Source organism: Electrophorus electricus, chromosome 20 (genome assembly GCF_013358815.1).
Source record: "Electrophorus electricus isolate fEleEle1 chromosome 20, fEleEle1.pri, whole genome shotgun sequence".
Taxonomy (NCBI): domain Eukaryota; kingdom Metazoa; phylum Chordata; class Actinopteri; order Gymnotiformes; family Gymnotidae; genus Electrophorus; species Electrophorus electricus.
Window position 1 is genome coordinate 7,170,806 of NC_049554.1, and position 9,385 is coordinate 7,180,190.

General features: G+C 48.5%; 1 protein-coding gene and 1 non-coding gene across 2 annotated transcripts; one reads left to right on the plus strand and one right to left on the minus strand.

Annotated features, from left to right (window-relative positions):
- Positions 1-806: 806 nt before the first annotated feature.
- trnae-cuc lies at positions 807-878 on the plus strand. Its single transcript has one exon. It is a non-coding gene; the product is annotated as a tRNA-Glu (tRNA).
- Positions 879-1,762: 884 nt separating this feature from the next.
- On the minus strand, positions 1,763-9,189 carry stimate (STIM activating enhance). Its single transcript, XM_027032542.2, has 8 exons — positions 8,023-9,189; positions 6,426-6,474; positions 5,216-5,311; positions 4,979-5,100; positions 4,158-4,270; positions 3,924-4,001; positions 3,092-3,241; positions 1,763-2,815 (listed from the first exon to the last, which is right to left on the minus strand). The coding sequence occupies exons 1-8, from the start codon at positions 8,210-8,212 to the stop codon at positions 2,699-2,701; spliced, it is 915 nt and encodes a 304-aa protein (XP_026888343.2). The 5' UTR covers positions 8,213-9,189; the 3' UTR covers positions 1,763-2,698.
- Between the last annotated feature and the right edge of the window lie 196 nt (positions 9,190-9,385).

A 9,385-nucleotide genomic window follows, 5' to 3' on the forward strand; every position in this document is an offset into this window, starting at 1 on the left:
TTAGAGTTGGGTTCGGGTTAGGTTAAGGGTAGGTTAGGGTATGTTAGGGTTAGGTTAGGTTTAGAGTTGGGTTAGGTTAAGGGTAGGTTAGGGTATGTTAGGGTTAGGTTAAGTTTAGAGTTGGGTTCGGGTTAGGTTAAGGGTATGTTAGGGTTAGGTTAAGGGTAGGTTAGGGTATGTTAGGGTGAGGTTAGGATTAGGTTAAGGTAAGGGTTAGGTCACGCGGACTATCCGGTAATTTGCCATTAGGATATTTACTGTCCACAGATGCGTCTTTCCCACTTGCACGCCAGGTGGACGAGATTGTGCAATCTCTGGACTATGACAGTAAAATATGAAAACAGATCAACAGCGTAATTCATAATAAATTACGCTGTGCCGGTTGTTGTGAACGTATTAACCTTCGTTTCAGTTTTATGTTCACATATTTCATCGCTAGAGGTGGTCGACTCATGCAGCTGTAAAGAAATCTGGGAATTGTATTTCAAACCGTGTTGCAATTGCACAAAACGTACTCATTCAGCAAAGAAAACGACCACAAAACCAGACAGTCCTTGCACGTGAGAGGGCTGCTCAGTAGTGTCTTAACCACTATTTCACATCACATTAAATGTTCCTCTTAGTCTTCGCTTCACGCTCTGCTGGACATTTCTAGTAGTTAGTGTTTCCCCTGCTGTAATCTGAGATTATACAGGAACACCTAATACATGCAGTGCAATTCTATCCATCCCGACACACCAGCCGGGTAAAGCAGCCGAAGTCGGAAGGGTGCGTGTCTATTTTCTGAGTCCAGGCGCTTTCGGACATCCCTGGTGGTCTAGTGGTCAGGATTCGGCGCTCTCACCGCCGCGGCCCGGGTTCGATTCCCGGTCAGGGAATAAGCTTTGCTTGTATTTTCTGTATTATACGCAACGTGGTTGAGAAGACAATGCGCCATACTCAAACTGTTGATAAAAAAACGAATGCAGTGAATTAGTACTTTAGGTTTTTTATTGGAAAAGCATATATAATGATAATGCAAGTTATTTGTCAGTAATTGAAATTATCTAGTTAAATCGAATACTGAAGCTACCGCTCCGTTTTCTGTTTTGATACCTGCCAACTCTCCCAAAATGACGGAGGTTTCATTTCATCTATTGCCATAGTTCATCAGCGCTGTAAAAATCATCACAGTAATTGTTTTGGTAAATGAGTAGACCGGCCACACGAAGCTACTGTTAGTCCGCCTGTTAGACAACGCCACAGCTTTCTTGCAGGATGCAGCGTCTGCTTCTTACCTCACTTGTTCCAATGTCCTCTGGCCACACAGAGGAAAATAATGTAGAGAAGCTGAGTAGAGCTGGCAGCCCTGTGCTACAGAGAAGGCATGTTGCACACGCTCCCCGTTAAAGTACCATGTGCTTCATCACAGAAAATGCTCGACAGTTCTGAAGTACTGCAACCCTACTTCCAACTGAGCCTTAATATTAAGGAAACATGTAAAACAGGGTTAGGACACAAAAACACAGCTACAGAGCGCCAATAGTTACACGCATAAACGAGAAAAGAGGAACAGAAAGAACCCCAAAAGCCTTTGAGAGGGTTTTCTTCAGTTAAGGGGGCAGTGAATCACCACAGTGATAGAGACTTGTGCAAAAGAGTGAGGAACCCTACCTAGGTTAACACAGACTGACAAAACCCCGCGAATGCAGACAGACACACGAAAGGCTCCCCGCAACCAGGCATACAGCAGTGACACAAAAACACAGATGCACGTGACCACTGAGGCATAAAAAAACAATATTACACAGCTGACAGTTCAGAATACAGCAAGCCACGGAGTTTTCATGACACGAAACAGAAGAGCCTGAAGTACTCAAGTTTAAATGCCTGTTCTTCCCAGCCTTGGTGTTTCAAAACACTGTTTAGTCAAACAGGGAGGGTACAGGTAGCTGAGAAACTGTTCCTATTACACAGCTCTGTTTTTCCTGAGCTCATCCTCTGAACCTCTGCCCTAACGACTGCTATCGCCAAGTCCATGTTCAGCAGTTGTATTATTTGTACATATGATGACAATTCTGACATCAGTGACAAAGGACAATGTAGTAATGAGAACAGAAACAGTGGAAGGTTGGGTGGGTGTGTTGGGTAGGTGGATGTGCTGGGTGTGTTGGGGGGGATATGCTGACATTCTGCTGCTCCCTGTTCCTGTTAAAAGAACATCCAGACTCAGCTGCCATTACAACAGGTTTGCGAGTTATACAGTATGTGACTATAGGGTTAAGCCACACACATGTCCAGTTCCCCAGCACACAGACACACAAACACACACACACACACCTCTATATGATGTCCACTGCTTCTTTCTAAAGGAGGTCCAGAATCTGTCCCTCATCAATCGTATTAAAGCTCACAACGTGCGAGTGTACCAGTACAAACATTTGGAAAGAGGTCATGAGAAAACAGAAAAGAGGCGGAGACGTCTCCATGGTGACATCGTGGGGTTTTTTGCTTTGTGTTTAATCCTACATCACAGTTCATACAGTTCTTGATGAGGATGATGAAGAGCATGTCCACGACGAAGACGAAGTGCTGACTCCAGCATGGAGGGGTGTGGCTGGTCTTGTGCACCGAGCCCCCACGCTGCTCTCTGTGACCAGCAGGGGGTAACAGGGCCGAGTGAGTGAGGTAGACAAGCGAGCCCCTGCGTCTGGTGCCCTCAGACAGGGATGCCCAGACGATGCTTCTTTTTCTTTACAGGCTTGAGGCCTGTGATGCGGCGCGAGTCCTCGTCAGCGTCCGAGTCATCCATTTCGTCATCCGCAGAGAACAGGATCTGGGGGGGGAGGGGGGGGAGGGCACCTTCTGTTATTACACCAGCTGATCATTAAGTTCAAGAAGCAAAAAGTGCTCCCACCGTTAAACTCCCACACCGCTACGCTCCCACACAGATTGTTGATAAACAAAAAGGACACGCAGATCACACTGTGTTTCATTAGACAGGAAAACCTACAACACACCCACACATCGCACTATGTACTGCAGCAAAGCAGTCTTCAAACTTTTCACAAGCTAATGACTGTATGAAGCGAGTCAGAGAGCGAGTGCTCACCTCTGACTCAGATTCATCGTGGGAGAGGGCACGTCTGTAGCGCACTCTGCTGTTCCCACGTGAGCCGTCGGCTGCCTCACGCTCCTCCAGCTTGGCTTTGGTTCGGCTCTTCTTCATCAGGAAGTTATCCACCACCCAGAACATCAGGGCCTGCCACACCCACCCACCCACACACACACAGGTGAGTGGGCTTACACTCCACAGCTCTTCCTCCTCTTGGTCTCTGTGAGCCTCCCTCAGTCCGGTCTTCTGTGCAGGGGCAAGACTTGGACGCCCCAACCAAACCGCCACAGGACAGCAGGGGTAAAAAGCTCTTAACTCAGAATACAAACGTGTCTTATTACAGGTTTGTACTTTGAGTTATTTAACATGTCAAAACAACTAGAGTTAGTAACTATTAAGAGCTAAATTAAGATTTTGGAATTAAAGAATTGGCTGCCAAATTATTGAAAATAAGCCATTTTTAAGGCAATTGACATTTTCTGTTGCATAAAATGTGTTTTTGTTTTGTTAACACTACTCTGGTGTGTAATCAACAAAGACTGTTCACAGCAGCCTTTAGGACCTGTTGATTTCAGCATCGTAACGTCCGTCTGCAGGACTAGCACACAGCGTTCAGGGTGAGACGTGCAGGGCAGTGGAGTCCTGCTGATACGTTACAACAGGCAAACACATACAGAGAGAGTGGGCCACTATCTGACACTGGAGAGCGAGCATTCTGCCACTATCGGAGAGTGGCAAAGCGACGCTGAGACAGGCTGAGAGGGTCCACAGAGAGCAGCAATACGTGTTCCGTCCTTGCGGACCGAACAGACCTGCTACTGTCACTTACGTTTACGAAGAACGGCACGATTAGCATGACGACAGCGAGCTCCAGGTGGGGGTTTGTGATCGGGTTCAGCAGAGCCAGCTACAAGGCGCACGAACCAAAACAGGACAATGGGACTGTCAGGACCATGACATCAGGGACATAACACCGCTTCTGATTTATAAAACCACTAATGCGATGGTGTGAGGAGTCTCGGGAGGAGAAGAGCTCCAGAACCCGACCTCCTCCACTACTGACCTTCTTCCACTGGGGGAGCAGCAGAACCAGGACGATGACGACCTTCTCAAAGATCATGATGAGAATGTAGAGCGCACACTGACCCGCCCAGGACATGCACTGTACAGGCTCTCCTACACACGCGCGCGCACACAAGAAATCACAAATATGCACAAAAAAAAGGACTTTGTTTATATATGTATTACGTCAACAACAGCACCACTAAGCGCAGTAGTGGCTCGGGGGGGGGGGGGGGGGGGGGGGGGGGGGGGGCTGTGTGTGTACACGTACATGTGTCTGTAGCGTCTCAGTAGTTAAGGTACTGAGCACACGCTCAGTGGTTAATGTACTTGATTTGTAATCAGAAGGTTGCCAGTTCCTGTCCCACCACTGCCAGGTTGCCAGTGTTGGGCCCCTGAGCAAGACCCTATCCCTCAATTACTCAAGTTGTGTTCAGTCATAATTGTAAGTCGCTTTGGATAAAAGAATCAGGTACATGCTGTAAATATTAGACATTCTATTAAAAAGAGGTTTTATTTCCTCACTCCATTTGGAACGCAATAATCATAAAACAGTTCGGCTGTAACGGCGCGGAGCTGAGCTGAGCTGGCGAGGTTGGCAATGTGATCCTGATTACGAGCATTCCAGTCTCGGCATTCTCCAGACAGGACATTCCCCCAATACACAGAATTCAACTACATTTCTACCAGAAGTTAATCCAACAACAGACCACCATTACCACCCCAGACACACACCGCCACGGAACGCCAGCCGGGCTACGCCAGGCTGGGATTGTGGACGTATTCCCACGGCCAGGCTGCGCGGGGACAGTGGATCCTTACCGTACTCCCCGAAGCGCAGCGAGTCCCACTGCCGCCACTCCACCACGGCACTGACAGCCCTCACGCCACCATAGATCACCAACATACCCACACTGGCATCCAACAGGAAGTTGATAAGGTATCTGGGGGTCATGACACAGAAGTCACCATCTCAAAACTTTCACACTCAGAGAAGGGCCCTCGGAGAAGGGTCACACGTCAACCCGAGCCACAGACAACAGCGGTGCCAGGACTCACAGTGAACACGGATCCTCTTCTGTAAGGTCCGACAGGTAGACGTTGGCAAAGTGAATGAACAGCATCCCAATGGCCTGTTTGGAGGTGTCCAGAAACCTGGGGGCAAAGTAACGAGGAGGAGGAGACCTGGTTAACACTCACCTGGTCATGGTTATCTGTTACCTAACCAGTAGATGGCGCTACAGAGAGTCTGGAACACAGGTTACGCCAGGAAAGGACACAAAGACAGTTCAGCATAAAAGCAATAGCACACCCAAAAACACCCAATACCTAACCTCAACCCCTAAACCATAACCCCTAAACCCTAACCCCAAGCCTGAACTCTAAAGTCTCTCCCAGCTACATCAGTCATGTGCCTCATGACCTCTACACAGATCAGATGTGATCCCTGGGCTCACTAAATGTGAACTTTGTGGATAGACTGGCACGATGTCTATGGCATTTAACACCAAACTCATTTTTTCACCATTGCTTGAGGGAAGTAAATTATTGGCACGGACACACAGGCAGTTGAACTAAGAAAGAGCGAATAGCTGTTTTAAAGTTTCCAGTAATTTTTTACTCATTATAGTTAATACAATGCAGGTACACAAGATAAACGTTGAAATGCCAATATCAACCTCTACGCTGGGCCGAGCCATCCCACAGCACCGCCTCTACGCTGGGCCGAGCCATCCCACAGCACCGCCTCTACGCTGGGCCGAGCCATCCCACAGCACCGCCTCTACGCTGGGCCGAGCCATCCCACAGCACCGCCTCTACGCTGGGCCGAGCCATCCCACAGCACCGCCTCTACGCTGGGCCGAGCCATCCCACAGCACCGCCTCTACGCTGGGCCGAGCCATCCCACAGCACCGCCTCTACGCTGGGCCGAGCCATCCCACAGCACCGCCTCTACGCTGGGCCGAGCCATCCCACAGCACCGCCTCTACGCTGGGCCGAGCCAACCCACAGCACCGCCTCTACGCTGGGCCGAGCCATCCCACAGCACCGCCTCTACGCTGGGCCGAACCATCCCACTGCACCGCATCTACGCTGGGCCGAGCCATCCTACAGCACCGCCTCTACGCTGGGCCGAGCCATCCTACAGCACCGCCTCTACGCTGGGCCGAGCCATCCTACAGCACCGCCTCTACGCTGGGCCGAGCCATCCTACAGTACCAGAGTGCAGAAGAGTTTCTCAAAGTACATAAAACAGTGGACATGTTACCAGATTCTCCAGGGACGGCGTTCATGTTTTGGTTCTCTGAAGCGTTTCACTGTGGTGGAGAGACAGAAAGAGAAGAATGTGAAAACAAAGTATCAGTACCAGTGACCAGTACAGTAGTGCTGGATTAGTGTTAACCCTACCAGTACAGTAGTGGGCTACACACTGGGTTAGGGCTAATCCTACCAGTACAGTAGTGGGCTACACACTGGGTTAAGGTTAACCCTACCAGTACAGTAGTGGGCTACACACTGGGTTAGGGTTAACCCTACCAGTACAGTAGTGGGCTACACACTGGGTTAGGGCTAATCCTACCAGTACAGTAGTGGGCTACACACTGGGTTAGGGTTAACCCTACCAGTACAATAGTGGGCTACACACTGGGTTAGGGTTAACCCTACCAGTACAGTAGTGGGCTACACACTGGGTTAGGGCTAATCCTACCAGTACAATAGGGTCATTCCATCACTTATGTCTCATCTGTATTACAGTAACCCCAACCACACTCACTGTAAATGACAGCGGCGGTAATACATAAAGCGCCAGCTGTTTCTGACAACAGTCATTTGTTTTTGTGTCACCGCTGAAATTCTGCAGCTTAGCCCTGCTCCAGTTCTCCCCACACAAAAGAGGGTGAGGGGGCACCCAGAACCAGCTCTGAAATCTAAAATGTCTCCTGTAGACTGACAACTTGGTCACTGGCAAAAAAAATGTATTTGCCAGTTTGCCTCCAGTTCACAACGTCCTGTCCAAGATCTGTGCAACTGCTGGAAACTGCAGCCTGTGGACAGGACAGTTGTTACAGGACATAAGAATACACATCACACAACAGCGAGTGTTGGATGGTTCATACTGTCTCAGGCTGGGTCGGCAAAACATGGCTCGTCTGAGGGCTTACAGGCGCTGCACTTTAAAACAAGCGCCTGGTTCAATCTTTAAACACAACAGAAAGGGCAAGAGGTGTACATGTGGGCTTTACTTCTCTGAAGATAAACAAGTCTTTCCTGCACTACCAACACATGCACTAGGTTAGAGTTACACACACGCACACAGGCTGTTAGATGACCTCTGCCGCCTTTATAGATCAAGGTATCACAGCATACTTCTCAGCACTTCACATGCTACAGACTCGTGTTACTCAAACTTTTACTCAAGTAAGTGATTGTTCTACATTCCAGGCACTCCACAATTCTAATACAATTATGATTCCAATAATGTGAGCATTACACATAGTGCAGCCATAAGTGTGTTATTGACCATGTAGAGGCGGCAAGATCGTGTCCTGTGCTTATATTGGTTTGGGTAATTTGAGGCCCACAGCTTGTGGAAGTGTGCTTGAAATTGTGTTTGGCCTGATTCTTTGGCTGTTAGGAGTGTGAGGCTGGTTAAAGTTTACGTACACACAGACACAGAACAATCTCATTCAAATGATACTTTGTGGTCATGTTAGCTTCCTCCCTTTTGTAGAGAAAACAGACCATTTGGCAGACGTGAGTTTGGGGTCTTATACAAGCTGTCGATTTGGTAATGATCACGATACAAACATGACACATGTGCAGCGTAATCCCGAACCAAAGCACCTTCAAGCAGGTGAACTTACGCATAAGGGTGCTGAAGGCTACCACTGCCAGCAGGCCTTGCAGGAAAATGCCGAATGAGTCCATTAGGTCGCCATTCGCGCAGCCCTTCATCTCGCTGTCCGAGGGCGACGAGTTGGACCGCGCCAGGACCGGCAACACCGGACCCACCTCGGCGATCCGGGCATACAAGCCGAACCCGGTATTCGCCATGTCGATACAATTTAACAGAACGAACCGGGATGTTTTTCAGATATTTCCAAAATAGAGCTCAGGACATCCCTAAAGACGGCAAAGGCCTTTTAACGGCTTGTAGTAGTGCGCACAGATGATAGATAATCGATACGTCTCAGTTACCGGCAGGAGGAATGGCTTTTCCCTTTTGCCGACCCATCCTAACTGGAAGTCGTATCAGAACTTAATGCCAATATCCAGCACTGTCCTACGTCACCATTCAGTTGTTGGACAAGTTAACGTCATGCCTAAGGTCAGTTAGAGGGTCAGGGGTCACCATTACGGTAACGTTAACCTAGGTTGTGTTAGGGTTAGCGCTATAGCACCAGGCAAACGTCCCACACTAGCTAGGGTGCTACGCTAGTTACGACAGACTGCGCCAAAGTGTCATTATTTAACACCACTGGTCAAACTAGAACATTTAATCACAGAGACACAGCCCACTAGGAACTGTGAGGAAACATGAAGCACTCTGACGGCTCGGACAGGGTTGGGGTTAGTTACCCACCACCACTAAATAATGCATGACTGGAATCCCTGATGTTCCCAACATCGTGGCAGCTGTGCGGCTAACGCTGTCCTAGCCTAGCTGCCCAAATCCATCAACACATGCAGCACAACGGTAGCTAACGCACAGAAAACTAAAAGTCAGGCAATTTTACAGGTATAGTTTTACTAACCATCCCAGCTTGCTAAATGCAAATAACATTTCCAGCCCACTGCTAGCCAAGTTAAGCTCCAATTATTGCCTCCTTATAAGAGTAATATCTTTAAAATACCATTACGACAAAACTCTTCTACTGTTTGGGCTACAGATGATCCGCCACGTAAACTTAACAGCACCGACAGATCCAAAAAGGCTCAATCCATAATCATCTGAAAGTAAATGTTAAATTAATGATTTGGTCTGGGATCCCCTTCTCACATTTCGGCTCGTCCAGAGGCGTTTACATCACGTTCTGTCCGTACAACAACTTCCTCCTCCACGCACTACGTCCTGACGTTGATCGATGACGCGTCCAACGTGATGCTGGGGTACGTGGTGTGGTTTTTAGAGGGCAAGCAATGCGATTTTCAAAGCGAAAGCAAAGATCTGGCGATTTCTTTTTTGCTCCATTGCCTAAACTGGGATCAGTCCAAGACTGATTAAAA

What these genes read in the sequence shown, in the direction of transcription:
- stimate (XM_027032542.2), bottom strand. Translation starts at nt 8,212, where the DNA reads ATGGCGAATACCGGGTTCGGCTTGTATGCCCGGATCGCCGAGGTGGGT. An exon ending in CGCCGTCCCTGGAGAATCTG is followed by an intron (nt 5,312 to 6,425) that starts GTAACATGTCCA and finishes CTTTGCCCCCAG; the next exon opens with GTTTCTGGACACCTCCAAAC. An exon ending in TCGTGCCGTTCTTCGTAAAC is followed by an intron (nt 3,242 to 3,923) that starts GTAAGTGACAGT and finishes TGGGTGTGGCAG; the next exon opens with GCCCTGATGTTCTGGGTGGT.